The sequence below is a fragment of the Takifugu rubripes genome, chromosome 15 (genome assembly GCF_901000725.2).
Source record: "Takifugu rubripes chromosome 15, fTakRub1.2, whole genome shotgun sequence".
NCBI lineage: Eukaryota > Metazoa > Chordata > Actinopteri > Tetraodontiformes > Tetraodontidae > Takifugu > Takifugu rubripes.
In genome coordinates this window covers 12,664,099-12,688,409 of record NC_042299.1, presented here as the reverse complement: position 1 = coordinate 12,688,409, position 24,311 = coordinate 12,664,099, and the positions used below count along the sequence as shown (strand labels likewise).

The window sequence follows — 24,311 nt, the reverse complement described above, 5'->3', positions numbered from 1 at the left end:
TCTGGAGATAAAATGGTCAGTTGGAAACAAGCGCACAAAGCTAACCCAGCGTCACACAACTGTAAAACGTTGTCATTCCTCTCCTAGAAGTTGCCACAAAGTCAAAATTCCTTTGACCTGATTCCCCCAATGAGCCTCCCCCTTTCTCCTACCTGCAGCAAGCACTCCACAATGGTTAGTGTTTAGACTTTTCCTCCCGACTGTTGCCTTCCTGCAGTCTGTGTGTGCACAAAATCTTGTTATGACTGCTGCTGATGTATGTGTTTATGTCATCCGTTGGCTTCGCTTGCCTCCAGGCCTCCATATAAAATAGTGTAATAAAAAAAGAAAACGACAAAGAACTCAAAAGTCTTGATCTGTAATAATGTTTTCCATATTTTGCTCATATATTCCTCTGTATGAAATCACTCCTCTGTGTCACTTTCTGACCTATTTTACACAAAAGCTTAATGTGCTGTGGCCGCCACAAAAATAAACCAATTACATGATTCAGCCGATTATTTCCACCATTTGGAGTAGTTTTTCAGTTTTTCGGGCTTTTTCTTTTCTTTTCCTCCCTGTATTTCAACAGCAAACGCAGCCGCAGCAGCCGCCGCAGTCGTCCATGTATCAGCTGCAGCAGCCTCAGATCTGCGTAATGAACCAGTTGAAGGAGCAGCTGGAGGAGAGGACGCGCATCCTGCAAGCCGACATTAAGACGCAACAGCAGGAGCTGCATGACATTAAGGAGAAGCTCCATCTCGCGAACCTACAGGTAGCACGCCGGGCTGTTTTGAAATGAGTTTTTTTTTTTTTAAAAATCTTTACTTCACAGGTTGCTACGCTCCCACCAAACACAGCGAGGTTAGCATGCACATGCAGGGAGCCGCAGATACAGACAGCAGCTTCTTTTAAAGGAAAACGTACCATCTGCATAAGCTCTTGTTCGTGCACCCTTGCAGTGATGGAGGAATGTCTCCACCAAGAGGTTTAAACTCGTGCAAGCACAAAGAAATCGCACTGTTAAAGTAACTGCACACCAAAGCAGCGAGTCATGAGTTTCAGGGTAAAAAAAAGAAGATTTGAGCTAAAGGAGAATCTCTTCCCATTTTCAGGGTTGCTAGTCGGAGTTTGTGGAAAATGTTTTTTTTTTTTTTTTAAAGTCCCTAATGTGACAGAACAGATTATATACGTATTCAAATGAATCCACCATTTATTATTTTTAGATGACTATGGCTATTTGCAAGACTCGTATTTGTATGTGCATGTTAACAAAAGGATGCTGGTGAATTTAGGATTTGTATTCTGTGTGTGCACAAGATGTTGCTACAGCAGCCAATCCACAATGACTACGGCCAGGCCCAGCAGCAGCAGCAGCAGCAGCAGCAGCAGCAGCAGCAGCAGCAGCAGCAGCAGCAGCAGCAGCAGCAGCAGCCACAGGGATCTGGGAGGCCGACACAGCAGAGCCAGTCGGGGGTGATCAGACCACTCACAGGCCACCATAAACCACCGTCCTGCGGGGCCCATGGTTCTCCTCACTCACTCCTGAGAGAAAGTAGCTCACCCTCATCACAGGTTAGACCAGTAAAACCAAGCAGCTAAATCTGACCTACAGGTTCCTTTCAGTAATTATGATGTCATCAAAATAGTGGATTTATTTCACTAATTCCTGTCAAAAAGAGAGACTCATGGATGCTTTTACACACACAGGCTAGTGTTACCTATATAGCTTACAGCAAACGAAAACCCAGCATTTGGCGTCTCAGAAGACTTGAAGAAAGAAATCTAAAAGGCACCAGATCCTGCTGGAAAATGAAATCAGCATCTCCATAAAGCTGGTTAACAGAAGGGAGGTCTCTAAAATGGGCCGGCAAACAGCTGCGCTGACCTCGGACCTGATAAAACGCCGTGCACCAACACCAGCAGGTGACAGGGTTCCCAACACCATCACTGCCTGGGAACCCATGACTTTCCACGAGTGTGCTCGGATACAGCCCCCTGACGACAGCCGGCCTTTTTAGCAGTGACCTTTTGTGTCTTGCCCTCCTCGTGCACGGTGTCAGTGATCGTCTTCTGGACAGTTCTCCTCGTGACCCATATGTAGTCCAGTCCGCCAGAAACACTAATATGATTGGTGGACTAGATCGTGACACCAGTATTGAACTTTTCCAAAATATTCATGTTTTCGGAGACATTCAATTATAGGTTTTCATTTGCTGTAAAACATAATCATCAATAGTTAAAGAATGACAATATTCCTATTTATTGAGATGCACCCGTGTGCCGTCTTAAAAAGCTCCACTCTGGTGTTGAGAGAGTGCCGCGGAATTAAATTACCTTCTGTCATCAGCAGCTAACGACTCGCCGCCTAAACGACACAACGGGAGGCCGTTTATTTAACGAGAGACAGAAACACCACAGCGTGGGGCGGCAGCTCGCTGCTCACAGCGTCTCATGCTGTGCAGTTTGGGCCCGCTAGTGCTGGCAGTAATGATGTGGTTTTCCAGCAGGACTGGATTACATCAGTGTGCCAGTTTACTGGATTGTCACTGCAGGGCTTTGTTTTCCTCGCAGGTCCAGCAGAGGGTTGCGAGGAGCGCGCAGGCACAATCAACAGTAACCAAGCCCGTTCAGACTAACCTGAGTCTGACGATGCCCTTCTACAGTAACCCCATGATGCTCTCCCAGACCAACACCAGATCTCTGCAGGACACAAACCAAAGACACATAGACGACGAGTTCACCCAAGATGGGCAGTTGCGGTGAGCACTGCATGCTGGGAAACAGAAATACCCGAGTACTAGAGTACTACCTTGAGTAAAAGTATTAATTCCTGATTCCTTAATTTCCCGCAGGATGCTCCTCAACCAGCCAATGCAGACTCTGGTCCCCACCAGCAACGTCACCTCACAGCCTTCCCAGTGCAACATGGGAATCTCTCAAAGCATGTAGGTACCCCCCGTAGACAGGCACGTGCACGTGCACCCACGGGTCTGAACCGTCCCTTCTTTCACCTTCAGATACACGTTGGAGCAGCAGATCATCGCGCCTTCGTTTTCCATGCAGCAGGTCAACTGCAACGCCGTCCTGGTGCCCTCGCCAGTCTTCACGTCCCCGATAATGATCCCACACAACAGCTTCATCACCAACCAGTCCCACTCTGCCTACCACACACAGCCTCAGGCTTCCCACCACTCCCTGCAGCTGCAGCAGCCGCAGCAGTTCTTTCAGGTGGGCCGGCCGCCTGCTGCTATAGCGGAAATACTTACAATTTAGGTTAATGTGGGTAAAAGACAAACATTTACACTGTTTTTAGTCTTGTATTGGGTTTCATGGCGACCTCGCTGGTCCAAATGTTCCGCTCTGTCAGCCGTTCGGGAATATTTCAACAGTATTGAAGGGAATCACTTTATTGCCTCTTTGTATTGCATCGACATGTTTAATATTAAAGAACGCAGGTGTGAAGATGAAGCCAGATGAGCTCTAAGCGCCACTTTGTGTAAATGCTGTGATTGATCGGCAGCTTCAGGAGAGACTTCAGTCAATGGCTCCAGGGATGAATTCACATTCCCTTTGTTTCCCTTCACAGATGAATCAAGGGCTTTTACACGGTGGAACCACATCGACATTCTTACACACTAATGTCCCGCAGCAAAGCACTGTGGGATACATTCAGCAGCCCCAAACACAGCAAGTGCCCCAAGCGCAGCAGCAACAGGTGCACCTGCAACCACGGCAGTACCAACATTCCCAAAACCAGACGGGCAGCGTTGCGGACTTCCGGAATATGTTGACTCGATAGTGCTGTGGACCCTGGTGGAGCACTGAGGCATCCGCTGCTGCCGTGTTGGCGGCAGCACGCCGTGGCATTAGGAAGTCAAGCTCGACTCCAGCTTCTGGGGTGGGAATGCTGGAAGTGTGGAAAACTTGCTCCAGTGGCTTCACTGGTGATGTAAAGCACCAGTGCAGGAGTCACCGGAATGAGGGCCCCGATCGGAGGATTCAGTGGCCTGCCGTCGCCTGTGGTGATCAAAGGAAGGGCTGGACCTTCATCGCCAGCCCGCGTCACCTCGGCTGCCAATCGCGTCGACCGTCGGAACAAGCGGATCATCAAAGCTGTGGAGAAGAAAAGATGATTTTCACCTAACATTGACTTAACTTCTTAGCATGTGTTTTGCACTTTAGCACATCCTCCTAAGCAAAAGTAGAATATTTCTCTTTCTGTCAGTTGATATTCTACTAACAATGGCTTTCGACACCCCTGTCCACTCTACACCCAGGTGACTGGTGTCACAGTTGGCTGCGGGCGTCCGTGGTTTTTGCCCCCATAACCCTAACAGTAATTAACCTGCAGAAAGAAAAGGTCAAAACAGGGACCTGATGGCCATCATATCAAAAACAGTCAGGTTTGATGAGAATCTACACTGGAAGCTTTTGGGGCGGGGGGATTCTATAATTATTGGAAAGGTCTTTCTCGATTTTTAAAGCCTCAATCTGAAGAAGGGGGTGCTGGCTGCAGCTATCCCACCAGGAATGGCAAAAACAAATGTGAAGCCGGCTGAGCAGGAAAACTAGTGCCTTTACCCACGCTACGTCCTCGGGTCACTTTGGTTGGGTCTGATTACGGCTTTAAAAATCCAGCTCAGGTCCGTTTGGAATACAAAGATGTATTTTCTTAGGTCATAACTTATTATTTTCTGCATCAGACTTGTCAGAATTCAACAGAAAAGCTAGATTTGTAATAACAGATTACACACACACATATAGATTTATAAATATATATATCTCAAACCCTGATGGAAACATTTAATGTTTATTTATTGCAGAGAGATTTAAAAGGATGGAATCAGGAACTAGTTCAATACGAGATGAAAGTTCTTGTATTGAGTGAGAGACGTTCATTTAGTTGGTCAAAACTTGATGTCTTGATCCGATTGACTGGGCCGTGTTAACAGTGTTAATCCTGTTTATTACACTCTGCTCATCTATTTACTTTACTGACCGTCTGACAAGAAAATCTTAGTAATCATTTCATGATTTCCAAGGGGGGAGAAATCACCTCTGTCCTCTTTAAATGAGATATTTAGAGAATTTCCCAGTTCTATGACCTTTAGTGCAATCAGTGTGTAAATATGCAGCTGCGGTGATTAAAAATAACATTGGACGTCATTTCAAGCATCATCCCATAAACAGACTTTTTATTTGATTCTTTTTGAATGACAATCTTTGAGAGAGATTTTTTTTTTTTTGAGACGTGTTAATTTTGGGGTTGTGATATGTCCAACTGTGCTTCTGCTCTCGTCACTGCGCTCGTGGGGCTGAAGTGATGAAGATGGACCAGCAGTTGGAATCATTTATACCCCCCCACCCCCTCTTTAAATGAATGACAATCAGAGTCACGCTGGGCTGCTCTGCAGAAGACTTGAGATTCAGTTCATTTTTCTTTACATTTTAATTCACGAGCACTCTTTAGGTGTAAAGCTGCATCCTTAGCCCCCCCCCCCCCCCCCCCCAAAACTGCCGCTGTGGAACTTTCAACTGGTCGGTCTCAGACTGGAGACTGGTGCTGTTCACAGTGGACCCAAGAGTCGACACCAGTGCCGCTTTACACGTTCCTATGTGCAATGTCAATTTGAAAAAAAGAATGTTAATTTATACTGTTTTAAATGTTTGACAACAGATGTATGATGTATATAGAGGTGTATGATAAGCCATTGTACCGTGTAAATTATACGGTGGTATTTTTGTAATGAACTGACCGAACATTCCTTCAGCCGTTGATATCAGCAGTAGCTTTTCTTTGGAGAAGGTATCAAACGTGTTGACTGACGAGTGCGTTTGCAAGGATTCACATGGGAATGTGGTGAAGAGGCTTCGTTTCCCCCACACATATGAAACTGTTCAGTAAATTCACTCTGATCACGAAAGAAACGAATGAAGAATTCTTTCGAGGCAGAAGTTCGGACACCTTTTGTACTCCGGGATTGCTGCTAGTTGTCGCTGAGTATGGACTCGGCCAAAACCCGCAAAAAAAAAAGAAACAACCTCTATTAGCTTTTAAGCAAAAGTGCAATTGTACATCTTCATTAAAACGTGTGCAGTTCCCCCCGTCCTCCTGTACGTCCATATTTAGTGTAGCAACAGTTCAGCCCGTAACTCTGAGGTGCCAAACACACTTTCTTTTTATTCTCCATCATTAACTTCAACTACTGACAAAAGGCCGAGAGGATTATTTGTTTTTGTGAAATGGAATCGTTGAATATCGACCCGTCGGTCACTGTGAAGCTTCCCACGTTGGTTTGATTCCACATTTGTCCACAAGCGTGTCGTCACGGTGTCGCTCGCGTTCCAGACGTGGCTTCAAGCCTCGAACGATCCAGTCGTTCTGCATCTGTTTGGGTGCGTTCTGCGTCCGAAAAGTCACGGTACCGTCGTTTGTTTGGGGGTTTTTTCTCTCGTCGCTTTCTACCTGACAGTTGCTGCACCTTTCTTCACCTTTCGGAATGCTTTTCTTCGTCATGGGATTGTTTTTTTTTCTTTCATTTGGATCAACGCTCTCTGTGTAAAGACATGAACACCGTGGCTGCTTCACGGCCATTTCTGCAGTTTTGGTGCAGAAAAAAAAAAAAAGACATTGAATATGTTGTATGATAGAATGTAAAACAAAAAATATTATATAGTGTTTATTTTATATGTCTAATAGATGATATATGTATGTTACATGATTTTAAAATTAAAGTAATTTTGTAACAGATAATGAAGTGTCTTATTAGCGGAGGTGAGGCTTTTTTTGTGTTGGTGTTGCACAGTCACATGTTTGGCTTGTATTCTTTCTGTATTTACCATGAAAATAAGCTTTAAAAATATATTGTTTTAAAATAAATTTGGAAAAAAAAATTAAGTTTACAATCTAATATCTATTAATTGTTATACTGAATTATTTATAAATCAATATGGCTATTGTGAGATATATGAAAAATAAATATTTTTAAACATACCCTTGTTATTCTGAGCAAACTGTTTATATGGAGAAGTTTATTCAGACATGTTAGCGAGGGAGTGTTCCACGTTCTAATGTTCCCTGCCATTAATGAGCAGCGACGTGCAGGTGAAAGGGTGTGTGAACCACATCCATTCAGAGAAAATCCAGCAAATATTTGCTTTGATCTTTTTCCTGTTAGAACCCTTTGAATAAACAGTGCTACTCATATTTACATATCTGCTAACCAGAGTTTAGAAACTGCAAATAAGGACAGTTTAAAATTACTCGTCCCTATAAAACTAAAGATAAATTCATTACTAGTTGCCGTTTCTGATCACAGGGGCCACAGTCACAGAAGGTTAACACTTATTTACCTCCTCGTTGAGCCTCAGCTCGGTCACTCTGTACACTCTGCTGAGCACCACTTCCACCCGATCAACCCCGAGGTGACACAAGTCTAGGATGCACACGACGTGCACGTCCTCCAGCTCTCTGGCAGTTGCTAAGACTTCCTCTGCGAAAAGAAACATTGACACTTAAGCGTTAACATTGACGTTAATAAAGCGTCACACTAAACGTGAAGCTTTATTATTTCTACTGTCAAGATTGACCTCTGGGTCTTCTACCTGGCTCAGGGAGTATCATGTCACTGGTGCTGGCAGGGTCACCCAGAGGGCAGAGGAAGCCTGACGAGAGGCTGGACAGCATTGTGTTGCCATGGGGATCCTGAGGAAGGCCTACAGCTCTGGGATCAGCTGTGCTCACGATGGGAAAAAACGCAGCATCCACAGCTATCTGCTTGTTTATACCTGTGCACAACACAGAGGAGCTGGGCTCTAAAGCTGCTCTAATCATTGGAAAATAATATTGAATCCAACTTTGTTGTTCCCATACAGGATCATCGTTTTTAACTTTTGGTTTCAAATAAAAACTGTTTGCTACCAACATGATGGTAGAGTCATTACAGTGTTTGCTGTAACGGAGGCTTGCGTCCTTGAACCGGCCACAGCGGGTGTTTCCTTACCTAGTATTGTTACTTGGTAATATCCTGGACAGTCTGCGGGTGGGACGGTGTCAGGGCTCTGTTCTGGTGCCCAGTGTGCGGGCTGAAGGTTACTCCACTGCAATAGGACGTCTTTATCGTCTAATGTGAACCCCCGATGGAAGCTGTCCCGGTGCAGACCGCCCTGACACAGATGCTCCGTCACCTCTTCTTGCTGCTTCTCCCAACTGCTGCTTTCCCAGGATAAAAGATCCGAGTCTGGCAGAAGCACACGTGCAGGTCAGTGTGGCAGTTTAATGCAAAAGGCAGGGGGAAGAGGCAGAGGCGAGCGGGGCACCTTCAAGCTGAAGAGGTGGGCGACGTTCCGCGTCTTGAAGGGGTTCGGGATCAGATTCACTGTCTCGTTCTTCCTGAAGTTCTGCTTTCCTGCAACAAGAGAGACCACAATTTAGAACGACCAGGGAGGACCGCTGAGGAACCATCAGGTGAACCTTTTTCTACCGTTTGGCTGGAGAGTGATCACGCTGAACAGACGGCGTCACCTCTCTGAAAAACACGTTCAACATGTCCCTTGAATGAGAAGTTACCAGATTTTCATGGAATTTTGGCATTTTCCAAGACTTGCCTCAGCTGAATCCTTTTGGCTGGGATTTTTTCATGAGATTGCGACGTTAAACTGGCCCTTGCTGTCTGTTCAGCGCTCGAGGGAGGATCACCTCCATGACGCACAACTGGAACCTACAGGAACCCAAAGCTGCATGTGACCACTTCTGAAAAGATGCGTTCCAATCATTCCCATTACCTCTCTTGTTTGAAGCTCTGTGTAGCGCACAGCAGAGATCTGTCCCTGAATGGCAAATCTTTTATGCTCCCTGTACTGCAGGGTCTCCATCTCCGTCTTCAAGTCAGCTACAGCAACCAGCAGAGTCTGAGCTGAAGATGGAGCACAAGGATGTTAGTGCAGCAGAGTGGGTCGTCTTGGAAATCCAAAACTGAGTGGAAGGATAGATGCCTGCTGAGGGGGCAATTAGCAGCATGATCATATCATCAACTGTACTTGGTGTTAAATTAATTAGCAGCTATTAGTTGGCATTTTAGATTTCAGATGATCAGTTTCATAATTAGCGTCTGTCAGGCTATTTTGCAGTATAAATGAGCTATGTTGATATTTATATTGACAAAACAGCAGAACTTGATTAGACACATGTCAAATATAGGGAAAAAAAATTGGCTCATGAGGAAATGGAAAGAGTTGATGTTATTGCCCCTCACCGGAGGAATCTGCCATTGCCTGGAGGCACTTCTGTGGTGGGTGGGGGTAATAGTAATGACCGCCAACAGCGGTCTTCTCAAGGACAGCGTTGTCCTTCAGAGTTTTGGTCCAATGAATGAAGCTCTTCACTTTCGGATCACTCACGTATGGCTGACCTTTGTGGTAACCTGTTACGACCGAACAGCAGAAGTGTACAGTAACCACATATCCGCAGGTCACTTCTGGTTGCAGCTCTTCAAACCTGTGATGAACGTCTCAGTCTCAAAGCTGCTCGTCAGGTATGAGAGTGAGCCGTCCACTTGACAGACTCTCATTTGGGTACAAACCAGGTAGGTCACTGAGGAAGCGATGATAAAGTTAGTAAAGAGGCTCCCAGTGAGGCAGCAGAGCTCCCACAAGACAGCTGCTACAGTCACTTACTGGGGCATATATGATTGAAGATGTCTGGCTGAGAAGAGGAAAACAGCTCGAGGATAAAAGGGTGATCAGACGTGCCATCTACGGCATGGATCCAGCGATACGTCCAGTACTTCTCTGGACCTGCAGCGTCAATACGGTCAGTTTGACATCAAGCACAACCGCTAATTGAGTCGTGAGCTTTACCTACCTTTAGTGGCTTTATTCTTGACTCTTTCAATACGACCAACATATGTTACCAAACCAATGACATCACATGCGGCATTGTTGGATAAACTGTCCAACTCTGACCTGTCAGACACGTGACACAAAGTGGCTTTTGAACAGGATGTATGACATCAAAATAGAGTTGGGATAAAAATTGAAATAAGCTCAGTTTACTACCTGGTAACAAAGTGGTAGGCAACCTCAGGCAATCCCCACTGAGGGAGTACGCGCTTTGGTGAGATCACAGTGATGAATGAAGCTGGGTTGCGAGGATTCAGGCAAATTTCTTCGAAAGAAACATATAATGTCAAAGCTTTCATTTGGCAAAATGATCAAAAATCATTACGTTTCCATTAGAGAATCTGTTCCCAATCTTTCTGACTACAGGATGCGGACCCTGAAACACATACAAATATTCTGCACCTGAGGTGACATCCAACCCAAGAACCTAACTGGAAGATAGTTCATAAAACACAATAAAATAGCCTGCCCACAGGCCACAGTCCAGCTGGTCATGGGAAACACCCATATTACAGCAGCAGAAACCCTTAAGGGCACACATCCTTCATCCTAGTCCTAGTGTACACTGTTCAAACAAAAAACAGCTCACAATTAATCTGCTGAACTGTTTCTACTCACCAAATCATGATTTATGTACAATATTGCAAACAATTTTCCAGCCAGAAAGTATTTTTATCGCTTGAGCACCACCTAGTGGTGATTTACAAACGTTAGACAATGGATTCTTCTTCTTAAATTAGGGTGGATGATGCCTTAAAAAAGGATTGCACGTATAAAGTAGAGAATACTGTGATTAATATTAGGAGTGTACATACCAGAGTTAAAGGTCTTCATTCTGTGGTGGTCCATTTGAGGGTGGGAGCGATTTGAGTAGCTCTGCTTCAGGGTGTAATTTTGAAGGTACAGCACTGTGCCGACAGTCAATTTCTGGTAATACTCTGGACAGAGTTCATTCCAAAGCACGAGCGACATTATCCCACTCTGGTCAGCAACCTCAAAGTACGCCTGAACAACAGACATGCATAAAATTATTAATAATTAATTAATTACAAGTTAAACAACAATGAACCTCTAAACAACTGCACAACATAAACTCTGATCTCACCTGGTAGGGGAAATCAATCTTTTGCCCATGCTTCCCATAATAGCGTAATCTGGATTTGTGAATTATTTTCACTAACAGAGGGAGAGATTTCCAGGTAGGCTTAAAAAATGACTCCAGGTGACAAAGAAGGGTAATCTTGGACACTGTTGGGAAAAAACCATGGACAAAACTATTTCCACAGGTCTTGTAAGCTCAGCAAGTGTTTAGAAGAGAAGAGGGGGAAAAATATGAGATTATCTCATTTGTCTCAGAAACACAATAAGAATTAATGAGTGGAGAAACAGTGTGCACTCATTTGCATCCGTGTTTGTGATATTCCACTCATGCCAGGCATGTTGGGTAGATTTGAAAGCAGCATTATTCGTTAGTGTTGAAGTAAATAAATCAGCAGGATGAGGAATTGCTGCAGTCCCTCACCGTCCAGCACGGGCTCAGGTGAGGGGTATCCGGGGCTCCAGATGTCTCCCTCTGGGTCGTCGTTGTTCCATAGAGACAGGTAATGCTTGCGGCTCACCTGAAGCGGGACGTCGCTCTGCAGCATCACGCTCCTCTCCATGCCATGTTTGACCAGCACAGGCAGGGACCTAATATCCTTTATCTGAGGAAGGACCACAGACCTCCCTGGTTGACACCTGAGCTGCTCGATGCAGATGTAACCGTGTCCGAGCATCCTCTCGTTGTAAATATAAGAGCACTGCGAGATGAAGACATCGGCACCAGTCCTCAGGGTGTTGGTGTGCACTAGATCGTGTAAGCCAGGGTGGAGAAGGCACTTGGCTCGCCAGACTCCGTCAGTGAAGGTCACATCATAACTGTCGAGCTGCTCTGCTTCGTTCTCTGACAAATACCTCTGCAGAGCGATGACAGCTACCGGAGCCGCTTCCTCTGCTCGGATCTGGAGGCACTGTGTGGAGGAGAGGCGCTCCAATGTCCTCTGTAGAAAAGAGGCATGAGGAGCAGCAGTCACCAGAGAGGATTCGGACGAACAATCGTCCATGGCGTTTTTTTTTTTTTTTTAAATTCTGTCTGAGTTATTTGTAAACTTTTCTGCTTGTTTCCGCTCTGACAAAACAACTCGTTAGCTTGTCGGCTAACAAACTTCTAAAGCTAACCCTAGCAACAAGAGCCTTGTCGAACACACTTGTTAAAACTCACTCAGACATGCTACAGACTCTCTGGGATAGAAATGAGCTCATGCTGCAATCATAAACCATTCAAACGTGACGGTTGTCATTGTTTTGGCAGGAAGGCGGTAAACTACCTTCATTTGATATAAATTAAGCGGGTGCTACTTGATTACGTCACAGCACTTTTAAATAACAACGCAGAAAGACAAAACAAAAATCCAGTCAAGTAAATGTTCCATGAATTATCGCAATTCCAAATGGAGAATTTGCGTGACTTAAACATTGTCAAAGAAGGGTTAGGTTTCGTAGAAAAATCACATTTTTAAAGTCCCGCGCTGAGTTGTGGCGGCGCAGACTAGATGACGTCAACAACAATTTTTCAATTTAAAAAATAAAATAAATGTCATTTTAGTAACCAAAACATTTTTTGGAAAAAAAAAAACGATGTATGGAAAATGCCTCATGGTGGCGCAAGAAAAAAGGGCAAAGGGAAACCTTGGTAACAGAATTAAATCGCTTAAATAAAGCCAGAAATTAGCTGCATTTATTTATACATAACTAAGTAGTAAAACTAAGTAGTTTAAATATGAGAGTACAACATAATCTTTTCGTATCAGTATGCAAATACTCAACTAAAAATACAGAGCGACGAGTAACTTATGCTGCAAATACTACATCCACTATCTTAACAGTAATAATAATTCATTTTGAGAACAAATTATTTTATTTTGATTATGATTAAGGTTCGAAAAAATAAGCACAAACGTTGTACTAAATGTGACCATTTATAATTTTTCGTGGTAAATTCATTCGTCTCACAGCACCGCTTCCCCTTCTTAAAAAAAGACTACAATCCCAGAATGCAGCGCGACTCTAGCAGAATTATTTTGTCGACGTGGGAAGGGAGGGATTCGGTCGCAAACAAATGTCCACGGGTTTGTTGTCGGATATTACTGATAGCCGTGACATGTCAGGTGCATTTAATAGATAACTCCATGACACTGGAAACATGTGGCTCAAACCCGAGGAGATTCTGCTGAAAAACGCCTTTAAATTATGGGTTACTGAGAAGGATAATGAGTATTTCGTACTGCAAAGGAGACGAGGTTACGGAGAAGGTGGAGGCGGCTTGACAGGTAACGTTAGCGTTTCTGTTGCCTCCTCCTCACATGTGGAGGAGATCTACTGCTACTAAACTGAAGCACACTGGTAGACGCAAGTTCATGTTTTACAAAGTCGACGTATGTTGCGTCTGCTAGCCTGCCGTGTACAAGGTGGGCATCTAAAAAATGCCCCAGAGCAACAGGTACAAGCTAAGTGTCAGAACAGCTGTTTTCTCCTGTTGTTGACATACTGGTGAAAGAGACTAAAGGTCCCTGTAAGTTTGTTTGTCTGCCTTGTATGGATCGTTTCAGACTGGGGTTAATAAGGAGACCACCATGGGAGCCGCCTGTGCACACTTTTGCACAGCGGCCTAAGAACTTGGAGCCGCTGCTGGGTCAGGTTTGGTGATTTAGCAGGAAAAGTTACTGCAGAAACCTTTGGAATGAACCTGCTGCTGCTGTTCCGACCCAGACACTAACCCTCTCCCCCGGCATCTGTCTGGTTGAGATTTCACCCAAAATTTAGTGTGAAGCAGATCATCTTTTGACTTTTATGTTAATGTCAAGACACATTTATATCTGTAGGTATGGATAGAATTTGAGGTTTTATAGCTGTGCTTTCAATACAGTAAAAACACTGGCTTTATTTTTCTTTAAATGTTGGTTTCCTATTCGTTCTTGTTTTGGGTTTTTTTACCTCTTACTCAACACAATAGTGCTGTTTTGTGTCACCAATCGTTGTTGGCCACATCTTTCAAAGTTATGCAACAGTGTGACATCCCTTTTATTTATGAATAGATTTTTTAACAATATGTCAAAATGGTTGTTGCTTTGCTGACCCAGACGAATGAAAACACCACTCTTATCCAGCAGATTGCACTTGAAAGTCTCTCTTCTTATGTATGTGTACGAGTCTGTCCTTCACTGCGTCACATAATGCACTGATAACAACATTATTTTTTGACTCCCGTTGGATTTTTAAACCCGTTTTCACAGATTACGTGGGGAATAGACCAATGTGTGGTAGGCAGGGCAGTGTGAGGGAGAAGAGCACGGGTGCAGTTTTACTGTGACCTTGTTAATTATTCACGGAGGACATGTTGGAGAGAAGTTGTAAGGGACCTGGATTTTGCCAATTTTATTCGTGCAGGTTGGACTGCAGAATGATCTTTAATTTTCTAAGAACATAGAGATCGTGATTGGATTTTTGATGTTATAAGGAATTTGAATGCACCACCCCACCTTCTCTTGAGCCAAGATTCCGCTTGTGTTGCATTTGATCCTAATTAACCATTTACCAGAAAATGGCTTAGAAACAGCCCTTTTTAATGTTGCAGGCCTCCTTGTGGGAACTCTGGATACCGTGTTGGACTTCACATCAAAGGTTGCTCCCTACCGGATTCTGCACCACACTCCAGATTCACAAATATATTGGACAATAGCATGCGGTATGTGCCAGTTTTGTTTGCAAGGTGTTGTTTTTGACAAATCCTTCAGCCTAAAGCTTGAATTGAAACCAAATGCATTATTGATATTTGCTCAGGTGTCACACAAGAAGAGATTGTGCAGCACTGGGACTGGCTGCAGCAGAACATCATGCGGACTCTCTCCGTTTTTGACTCCAGTGAAGATATCACCAGCTTTGTGCAGGGAAAGATTAGAGTAAGAACAGAATCAAAGTCATCATTGCAATCCTAATGAAACTCCAGGAGGGGAAAACTGGAAATATAGGTTGTAGCAGTGACATAGGCTAAAGATCCAGTACAGGACATTTATCAAGATTATCCAAGTTATTTTAAATTCCCTCAGATTAACCACCGTATTCCTCCCCTGCAGTTGTACATTGGTTGGAGCATCTTTGACTGACACATTTAGGGTAACCCTCCATTTTGGTCTCATAGGGTCTTATTGCAGAGGAAGGAAAAACATCTCTGATCTTAGAAGACGATCCTGAAAAGTTCCGAGAAGCACTCCTTAGATTTGAGAAGTGGTTTGAGCTGCCAGCGGAGGAAAAGCTGGTCACGTATTACTCATGCAGCTACTGGAAAGGCAAAGTCCCGTGCCAGGGCTGGCTCTACCTCAGCACAAACTTCTTATGCTTCTACTCGTTCCTGCTGGGATCTGAGGGTGAGCAGTTATTCCATTTTAGTCAAATAACGATAAATCCTGTTGCTGTAGAGCTCCAGTCACTAATGAGCACATTTAAACGAATATTACACAAATCACTAATGATAGCTTCCAAAAATGTTCAATAAGCTATTTTTCTTGCTGTAAACTGCAGTATGAAGTCGGGTATATAATGCTATAATGCTATTGTGATGACTCTGCAGTTAAACTAATCATCTCCTGGGATGAGGTTTGGAGGCTCGAGAAAACCTCGAATGTTATACTGACTGAGAGCATCCATGTGTTGGCTCACGGAGAGGATCATTATTTCTCAATGCTGCTGCACCTAAACGAGACATTTGTTATCATGGAACAGCTGGCTGCTTATTCCATCAAGCGTCTTTTTGATAAAGAATCCTTCGACAGCGAGCCAGCACTCTCCGACCCCCTTCATATTACCAAGAGGTACGGCGTGTCTGCCTGACTGCACTGCTTTGCATGATCCCGTTAGTGCTGGCTGCCAGTTTATAGAGCCTGGGTGAACACAGAGTCTGACGGAGCTCACATGGCTTTAGTGTTCATAAGAGCTGTTTGGACTGGCAGACTTGCAGAGGCAGGTGTTTTAAAGTCCGAGTCACTTCACTTGCTCCATTTCAATGATGCATACCAGCTCAAGATCAAGCTCAGAAATTATTCATTTAATATTTATGTCATAAGGAAGTCTAGGAAAAGACCCATGAGGAAATAATCATCCAGTTCACTAGATACAGGGATTTATTTCCACACAGTATAAAACATTTAATTAACTATTAATAACTATCACTACTTCTGTTTAATATCGGTCCCAGTGTCAGAAAATGTGGTAGTTTGGTATATTTATCAGTGTCATAATTTAAATTACATAAATGAATGATTTGTTGCTGTGTTGCAGGGGTTTGGAAGCACATGCAAAGAGCGAACAGTTCCGGACATTTTTCAGGCTTCCCAAAGAGGAAAACCTGTTGGAAGTGCATGAAAGCTTTCTGTGGGTGCCATTCAGTCATTTCAACACACTGGGAAAGATATGCCTGTCTGAGAACTACCTGTGCTTCGCCAGCCAGGATGGAAGCCAGTGTCATGTCATCATTCCAATGCGGGAGGTACGGAGAACTAACGACACTGCATTACATGATTGCTCGAAGCACTGCCAGAATTCGAGTAGCATCATGCATACTGATGGTTTGCAACAGCTATTGCCTTTCTCTCTGCTCCGTCACGGTCCTCCCAGGTTGTGAATGTTGAGAAACCGGATTCTAGCAGCAAGGCTTTGACCGTCTGTGTGCGCGGCAAGAGGGCGATGCGTTTCTCTGAGGTGCGAGAATACCAGCGGCTTGCCAACACAATCCGTAGCAGGTGCGGGATCAGTCCCAGCCCCCAGCACTCGGCTTCATCAGAGGTACAACATTTTACTGCAATTTGAGAAATGTTTTGGACTGACGGTGCAGTGTTATAAAAAAAAATGTGTGTGTCATCAAGGCCATACGAGGCGAGTGCCAGTCGCTCATCAACCATTTTGAGGACAACCCAGAGGACGTTACACTGATGGTCGGACAGAAAGACAGCAGCAAGGCCGTGAGCACGGAGGCTCTCATGACTGTTTTCCACCCTCAGGATGTTGAGAACCTCGACCCAAAAATGGTAACGACAACTATTTGAAATGCACTGCTGCATGTTTTCATGTGCATTTTAGTAGAAAGCCGTGAATCTTAGAAAGTTGTCCTGGATTACATTGATGTGATGAAACTGCAGGACGGGGGTGTGCAGGTGGGTGTTCAGCGATGTGGAAATGAATAAAAATGGAGCGCGCATGTTCCATTTATACATGCACTGCAGAGGAAGAACAATAACACTGAGGCGTGTACTAACTGTGTTATTGACAGCTCAAAGAAAAGATGAAGGAGCAGTCATGGAACATCCACTTTTCTGAATACGGACGTGGCATGGCCATGTTCTTCACCAGGAAAACACGAGACTTGATCGTACGTGGAGTCCCAGAGGCCCTGAGAGGAGAGCTGTGGATGTTGTTTTCAGGTAGTTCTAGACCCTAAATTTCCAGCAGATGCACATGGGACACAATTTTGCGCCATTATGCACAAACTCTACAGCATATGGCTGGCTCAACATGTGGGAGCGGCTGCTCTTCCCATTCGGCTGGTTTTCTGCCTCTGTAGGTGCTGTCAACGACATGGCCACTCACCCCGGGTATTACTCTGAGCTGGTCGAGCAGTCTCTTGGCACCAGCACTTTGGCTACAGATGAAATTGAGAGGGACTTGCATCGCTCTTTGCCAGAGCACCCAGCATTTCAGAGTGACACAGGAATTTCTGCTCTGCGCAGAGTCCTCACTGCCTATGCATACAGGAACCCTAAGATTGGCTACTGCCAGGTACGTTAGAGACAGTCCTGACTTCCAAGCAGGTATTTACCACAATTAAATATATAGAAGTTGTAAAATCACCATGTTCTTTTCTCTGATTGGACTAATTTCTACAAAAAGCAGTTTTAAAAATCCATTTCAACTCTCATTAAGGCATTAAAATGCAACGTGAGCATTACGCCGACGTCCTTTTCCACTTGCAATTAGACTGGTGAGCTCTCCCTGTTTGCAGGCCATGAACATCCTCACCTCGGTTCTCCTGCTCTATGCAAAAGAAGAGGAGGCTTTCTGGCTGCTTGTGGCTGTCTGTGAGAGGATGCTGCCCGATTACTTTAACCGTCGAATTATAGGTGAGGGAAGAAGTGGAAGATGTGGTGTCATGTTATGGTTCTCGCTTTCTGAAATGTTGCACCTGTTTTTATTAGGCGCTCTGGTTGACCAGGCGGTGTTTGAGGACCTGATCCGAGAACACCTCCCCCAGCTGGTGGAGCACATGACCGACCTGAGTTTCTTCTCATCTGTGTCGCTGTCCTGGTTCCTCACTCTCTTCATCAGCGTCCTGCCAATAGAGAGTGCGGTCAACGTGGTGGACTGTTTCTTCTATGATGGCATCAAAGCCATTCTGCAACTTGGCCTGGCGGTGCTGGATTACAACATGGACGCTCTGATCAGCTGCCACGATGACGCCGAGGCCGTCACCATCCTCAACAAGTCTGTGTGACCACGAGCAGAAGGGGGCTGGTTAATTGCGAATGTTCTCCAGGAGTTAATTATAGGTTTCTGTCTCTCATGGTGTTGTTGCAGATTCTTTGACAGCGTAACAAACAAAGACAGTCCCCTGCCCCCAACTGTGCAGCAGGCTCCAGTGGGCAACAATGATAAGGCTTCTCACTTCACTGTGGATATCAGTGAGCTGATCCGAGAGGCTTATGAGGTAATGCAAGTTTTTCCCTTGTCGGTTCTGCTCAGCGTTGATGGCATTAAGTGGGCTTAATTGATTGTGCTTCGCTTCAGAAATATGGAAATATCCGTTCGGAGGAAGTGGAGAGTTCACGCAAACGAAACAAACTGCACGTGATCCAGACGCTGGAGGATACGACCAAACAAAACGTCGTGAGTGGTTGTTTGGTTTTAATGTGGAATCGCGCTGAACCGGGCCGGCGCTGTTGTGATAACCGTGCATTGGTTTTCAGATTCGTGTGGTGTCTCAAGAAGTCAGATTTAACGCCTCACTGCTCGATGAGCTCTATAATTTATTCAAAGTAAGTGTGTATATGGTAATGTCAAAATCTCAACTTTTGTAATTAAAAAAAGAGAACCTTTTTCTTTCATTAGAGGCAGCATTTCCTCTCCTGTTATTGGAAAATAAAGAGCCCCGCTCTGCTCCATCATGACCCCAGTCAAGCTTATCTGGAACAGTACCAGTTAGGTTACCACCAGTTCAGCTTGCTCTTCTCCCTGCTGGAGCCCTGGTCCTTCTGCACAGCCAAGGGCCCTCTGTCTCTCTGGATCTTCCGCCTGATAGATGAGAACCAGGATGGCCTCGTCAACTTTAAAGAATTCTCCTGTTCTCTGGGTACATTTCTGCCTCCCATGTTTTCCATTAACGCAGCTGTTAAGCTTCCCTCACTGTCATTTCCACCTGCCTCCCCTGTAGATACTCTCTACTGTGGATCTTTCACCAACAAGCTGAAGTTTCTCTTCAAGCTACACTTGCCACCAGGTGAGTGATGAAGCCACACGAGTGCAGCATCGATTTGAACCGTCAGATGCAGTGATCATGTACACCCTGAGGGGTCATAGGTCAGGGATCTAAGCTGGCATCAGTCTGCGATCTACAGTAACTGTATCAGTCAGCCTTTGTGTTCTCAGCTGAGCACATTTCCTGTGGGAAGGAGCCGTCCTTCAATGTGTAGCTGCGTCATGCAGCAGTACATGCTTGAAGGCTTCGCCATGGTAACCGCGGGTGTGAGGGTATGTGCAGTGAGCTAGTTTCTCCATGAAAGCGGATGTGTGATCAGGAACAAATGCTCAAATTGTAGCTGACAGCGTAGAGGCTCGAGCGTACTGAGTCACTGCTCATGATGTGGCAGAGCACTCAACATCAAAGAGCAAAGCTTGTTTTCTGTATCACGGGGCGACTGCGTGTCTCTTCAGCACCAAGGACAGGTCCAGAACTTGGGCAGGATTTATTTTCCCTCTATAAAGCACCTGCAGATTTGTAGAAAATTCAGAGATGGTGGTTTCAGGCTCAGGAGGCTGTCAGCGCTCATAAATGTCCATCATTGAACCTGGGCCAAACGTTACATTAAAGGAAATTCAGTCCTGTGATATTGATCTAACATGCTTTTCCAGCCTAAGCATGCACTGCTGCAGATGGGAGTTATCAGCTTCAGTCATACATCTGTGGCTACCCAACATCTGGACACTCTTTCTATTCATCTTTGGAACAGCTTGCTTTTTTGGGGTGGTCTGTTGGCTCTTTCACTTTTCTCTGTATCTTTCTTCTCAGTACTTACTCTTAGTGTCTGGTAGCTTTCACAGGAAGCCCTATTCACCTAAAGGAACAGAAAATCCCTCATTTTGTTCCGGTGGCTGAAGACTCTGCTCATTTGAATAGCCTCTCTGGTTAGCTTCTTTATGCTGTCTTTTCCTTTTCAAAAATCACTTCCTGATCTCTGTCTGCCTTGATATTCTTGATCTTAAATCATTTTCTCACTTGCTTTGTTCACATTTTTAGCGTTTGATCTTCCTGAAGATGGCGTGATAAGGAAAAGTCCTGAAAGAGGTAGTTCTTTGCCTTATTTTATTGCAGCCACTTGATGGCTTTCATAGAAATCTTTGCTTTGTTAACTAAAGTGTATCATTTGTGTGTGCAACGGACAGGTCGAGGAAAGGTTGACTTGCAGGCTTACCTGAAACAATGGCAAAGTGAAATACTAAAGAAGGAAGAAACCATCAAGGATCTACCTCGAATTAATCAGGTATTTCAGTCCCCATTTCATTTGATATAATTTGCTGATATATACAGTATATGTATGAAATTGTGCATCACATGATCTTATTTTTCAACCTCAGGCTCAGTTTATTCAGTTCACCAAGACGCTGTACAACATCTTTCACGGCGATCCGGAGGAGGAGTCCCTGTACCGAGCGGTGGCTCATGTGACCAGCCTCCTTCTGAGGATGGAGGAGGTAGGACGGAGGTTGCAGGAGCCCAGTAGCCCAAATGAGTCCTGCCAGCCTGCTAACGCTGCTGCTGCGGAACAGGAGGAGGAGTCGCCCTCCAAAGAAACCTCTTCCACCCCTGAAAGCTCCAAGACCTCCAGCTCCAACAACAGTCAGGACAACGGCTCCGAGCCGTCGGAGATGGAGTGGTCGTTTTCATTTGAGCAAGTCCTCGCTTCTCTTCTAAACGAGCCGGCCGTAGTCACCTTTTTTGAAAGGCCCATTGATTTTCACGCTAAACTGGGACAAGCTAAGGTTGCCCAGTTGAGGCTAACCGCAAATAAAAGAATGGAAACCTAATTACTGATACCGTGGTTTTGATTCAAACCCAGAAGTTTAAGGGAATTTTGTTTTTCTTCTCCATTTAAAAGGCTAAGTTAAGTGTGCGGGTTAATTTCAATTAATTTCTTATACCTGCAGTTTTTTTTAAAATGTTTGATTGAGGGTGAATTGTGTTCCCCTGTGTACAATGCAGCTGATACAGTCCAGTTTCTATCCTCACATGCAGAAAACCCCTTACTTTCAGAAATGTGGTCCGTGTCCGTCTGTGTTCCCGACCTACAGCTCAATAACACGTGACACAGACAAAGTGACTGACTGACACCCTGTCTGTATATCTGGATATATTTACTGTGTCAGATTACTGGTAGTTGCTACACGCGATGCATCTAGTTTTGCTTTTAAAACCTCACCAGCTTTATGATCAGCAGTGCTGTGAGCAATCATTAAAGGACACGCGCATTTCCGAGGAAGTGCAAGAGAACATTAAAGTCTCACATCACACATTTGCAATAACAACCGCATCCCCGGCCGCCTTGTTTAGGCACACCCCGTTTATGCAGCACCAATATTATAGCATGAGTCGCGGTGTGAAACTCGCTTCTAAGTGTCATTATTTTGAATCCCTGTGCAGTTTCTGCTTCAGTAAATGTGCACTGCGATTGGTCGATGTTCCGTTTGCTGATGTCCGCCTCACTGTACTGTATATGTAGGATGCAACACAGTGAAATTGTGCAGCACTTTGTCCATAAGAAGTCAGGCCAGAAGTTGTTTAACTGTCGTAAAAAACAAACTTGTTGACTGTTGTGGACCTTTAAGGGACATTTTATTTTCTCTAATCTCAGGGTGCAATTTGTCTAATGTAAATGGGATATTTTTTTCCCCACCTGGGACAGGTAAAATATAGGATTGAGTTCTACATATCTTAAATATATCTGTAAAACCAACATATAGAGCATGTGTAGCGTAGTTACAGAACTGTATGTATCCTTTGAAGAGCTGCAGCTACAGTGTTCCTTGTAAAGACAAGCCAGATTTGACAGTATTTTAGCTGTTTTCTTCTCATCTGTGTTTCTCTGCTGCTGCTTCTGTCTCGGTGAATCTTTTGCACAGTGTTCTGGGGCTTTGGGATGTGTAGGTGTGCATGACAAGTCTCTGACAAGCTTTGATTACAAGAAGGCCATGCCCGCTTGTGCTGCAGCATGTTATCCAGGGGCCAAATCAGCTCATTTAGGGAGCTTTAATTTTTGCCTGTTTATAGACGAGACGTTTTTGTATGACCTTTTAGGGTTGCGTGCAATTTACTTTCCTTAATTTTTCTTTTTGCTTGAAAATCTATGCTCAGATCATGAAGATGTTAAATGCTTGAGTACCTTATTTTTATTCTTTATAATATAGGACCAGTCCGTAATGCATTTCATGGATATTTTACATGTGTTTAAGTCTTTTGACATCAATAGAAGTGAACCGTTTACCTACAAACATCGTTTATGCAGAATCAACATAGCTTACAGCCCTTCTGTCCCCTGCGTGGTGCTGTTGTTTAAATTCAAGTTGAATCGTTATGCTGCCATACAGTGACACATATGGCTGTGATTATTCTCTTTCCCCACCCTTGTGTTCCCCCTGTACCATCATAGTTTTGCCAGTCTTTCAGCAGTGACCCCAGGACCATGTCCCTGCCTGGGGGCCAGCCTGGTAAATCCTGGCCCCTTAGTTGTCACCAAATACACCTCTTCCTGTTTCTGAAGTTTGAGGTTAATCGAGTCATTTTTATGTGTATATGGAGTTTACTGCTTTTATAGTCTGTAGCCTTTGTTTGATCATTTCTTCCATGAATCTTGATCTGTTTTTACGTTTTTATTTTTGTTTTTTAAAGCTCCGTACAGAGGCATTAAAATAAAGAGTAATGGATGTATGACTGAAGAGGTCCGTGTTATTCTGAGCATCGTCTGCAGAACCACATGAACCTGATATTTAGCACATTTCTGTTTGGGTTTGTGTCACAAAGTCATGTTTAGACTCGCGCGCGTGTGTGTCTAAATCTGAAGTTCAAACGATGAAGCGTAGCGTCTTTAGGGTGTCGTATAGTTATGGATGGACAAATAAAGGGCTAAGATACACATTATTGAGCATTTAGAGCAACGATTCCACAATATTAATATATATCAACATGAAATATTGCCATTTTCTGTGTTCCAAATCCAGACGTAATGAAACGTGTAAATGTCACTAAATAATAAATAAAAATTTCCCGATTGTCTTGTCTGACTGTCGGAAATTAGCTATTGACTCTTAACTGTGTCTTATGTGCTCTCTTATGACATCTCAGACTATAATCGGTTCGAAAAATGTAAAGTGTCGTAAGTCACAGTGTGTCAGTTAGTGTTGGCAGTTTAGTCACCAGTCTGGAGGCTGACAACAGCTGACCTGAAACACCCGACTCCCCAACAACAGTAAATATCTGAGGTGACGCATCTGTTCGCTGACCACGTAAGGGAACCAGGAAATAGGTCATTTTTGGTCATATTATTTTTAACCCTTTTAAAGCCCACCTGCCTTCTTCAGCCAACCCATAATACTCTTGGTTCCTGGGGTGGGGTGTACAGCACGTAGGTTATATGCAGCGTAATTACAGGCGCTGCCCATGAGGATACGTTTAGATAGAAGATATTCAAATATCTTCCTTTTTTTGTTTTCATTGGGTTTTCTTGGATTCAGGGCTTCTCATGACAACCAGAATGAGTCTGGAGAGTAATACTGTTCCTTTGCTGTGTGTTATATGCTCAGCGATGATGCACACACACCAACACAACAGCAACATAAACAGACACTTTAAAAGCTGACTCCTCCTAAAGTGTTCACTGTGTCTGATTTATAAGTGGCAGCCTGACTCGGTGACAGCGAGTCTCTGTGTGTCACTCGGACTATTCTGGCTCCCAGATTTGGTTGCGTACGGTTGTCAGTCAAAGGTCACGACTTTACACCCCTGTCACCTGTTCGCCACACATCCAGGGGAGCTGAGCGTTTTAATTCTGGGTGGACGACATTACCGCGGTTTTGCC

The 24,311-nt window shown here is 44.3% G+C and overlaps 3 protein-coding genes across 11 annotated transcripts in view; 2 read left to right on the top strand and 1 right to left on the bottom strand.

The window, feature by feature from the left end:
* Window positions 1-6,016, top strand: part of npas2 (neuronal PAS domain protein 2) — a 32,289-nt gene extending 26,273 nt beyond the window's left edge. For all 6 annotated transcript variants that reach the window (XM_029849023.1, XM_029849021.1, XM_029849022.1 and 3 more), the window contains exons 16-22: window positions 88-174; window positions 572-754; window positions 1,300-1,554; window positions 2,554-2,741; window positions 2,835-2,927; window positions 3,000-3,210; window positions 3,569-6,016. In XM_029849023.1, coding sequence (XP_029704883.1) covers window positions 88-174; window positions 572-754; window positions 1,300-1,554; window positions 2,554-2,741; window positions 2,835-2,927; window positions 3,000-3,210; window positions 3,569-3,781 — 1,230 coding nt within the window. In that variant the 3' untranslated portion in view covers window positions 3,782-6,016. The remainder of the gene's footprint in view (window positions 1-87; window positions 175-571; window positions 755-1,299; window positions 1,555-2,553; window positions 2,742-2,834; window positions 2,928-2,999; window positions 3,211-3,568) is intronic.
* On the bottom strand, window positions 3,960-12,465 carry radx (RPA1 related single stranded DNA binding protein). Of its 3 annotated transcripts, none has more exons than XM_029849028.1 (16): window positions 11,405-12,465; window positions 10,988-11,130; window positions 10,698-10,887; window positions 10,039-10,147; window positions 9,845-9,945; window positions 9,658-9,777; window positions 9,479-9,574; window positions 9,237-9,404; window positions 8,767-8,897; window positions 8,590-8,702; window positions 8,466-8,510; window positions 8,302-8,390; window positions 7,986-8,222; window positions 7,588-7,770; window positions 7,336-7,475; window positions 3,960-4,095 (listed from the first exon to the last, which is right to left on the bottom strand). In XM_029849028.1, the coding sequence occupies exons 1-16, from the start codon at window positions 11,982-11,984 to the stop codon at window positions 4,090-4,092; spliced, it is 2,451 nt and encodes an 816-aa protein (XP_029704888.1). In that variant the 5' UTR covers window positions 11,985-12,465; the 3' UTR covers window positions 3,960-4,089. The 3 variants fall into 3 exon arrangements, with proteins under 3 accessions (XP_029704888.1, XP_029704886.1, XP_029704887.1); XM_029849026.1 differs by lacking the exon at window positions 3,960-4,095 and adding an exon at window positions 5,216-5,594; XM_029849027.1 differs by lacking the exon at window positions 3,960-4,095 and adding an exon at window positions 6,165-6,579.
* Window positions 12,466-12,995: 530 nt separating this feature from the next.
* On the top strand, window positions 12,996-23,538 carry tbc1d8b (TBC1 domain family member 8B). Of its 2 annotated transcripts, XM_011611487.2 has the most exons (21): window positions 12,996-13,250; window positions 14,555-14,665; window positions 14,761-14,879; window positions 15,119-15,344; window positions 15,548-15,788; window positions 16,255-16,462; window positions 16,591-16,758; window positions 16,839-17,000; window positions 17,243-17,393; window positions 17,534-17,748; window positions 17,972-18,089; window positions 18,165-18,450; window positions 18,544-18,673; window positions 18,754-18,852; window positions 18,933-19,001; window positions 19,075-19,315; window positions 19,397-19,462; window positions 20,275-20,367; window positions 20,480-20,527; window positions 20,626-20,723; window positions 20,818-23,538. In XM_011611487.2, exons 1-21 carry the CDS (start codon window positions 13,124-13,126, stop codon window positions 21,265-21,267), a joined length of 3,426 nt encoding a protein of 1,141 aa, XP_011609789.1. In that variant the 5' UTR covers window positions 12,996-13,123; the 3' UTR covers window positions 21,268-23,538. The 2 variants fall into 2 exon arrangements, with proteins under 2 accessions (XP_011609789.1, XP_011609790.1); XM_011611488.2 differs by lacking the exon at window positions 20,275-20,367.
* The last annotated feature ends 773 nt before the right edge of the window (window positions 23,539-24,311 follow it).

What these genes read in the sequence shown, in the direction of transcription:
- radx (XM_029849026.1), bottom strand. Translation starts at nt 11,984, where the DNA reads ATGGACGATTGTTCGTCCGAATCCTCTCTGGTGACTGCTGCTCCTCAT. An exon ending in CTTCAATCATATATGCCCCA is followed by an intron (nt 9,575 to 9,657) that starts GTAAGTGACTGT and finishes TCGCTTCCTCAG; the next exon opens with TGACCTACCTGGTTTGTACC. An exon ending in GACTGAGACGTTCATCACAG is followed by an intron (nt 9,405 to 9,478) that starts GTTTGAAGAGCT and finishes CGGTCGTAACAG; the next exon opens with GTTACCACAAAGGTCAGCCA.
- tbc1d8b (XM_011611487.2), top strand. Translation starts at nt 13,124, where the DNA reads ATGTGGCTCAAACCCGAGGAGATTCTGCTGAAAAACGCCTTTAAATTA. An exon ending in AGAATTCTCCTGTTCTCTGG is followed by an intron (nt 19,316 to 19,396) that starts GTACATTTCTGC and finishes CCTCCCCTGTAG; the next exon opens with ATACTCTCTACTGTGGATCT. An exon ending in CAAGCTACACTTGCCACCAG is followed by an intron (nt 19,463 to 20,274) that starts GTGAGTGATGAA and finishes AGTGTCTGGTAG; the next exon opens with CTTTCACAGGAAGCCCTATT.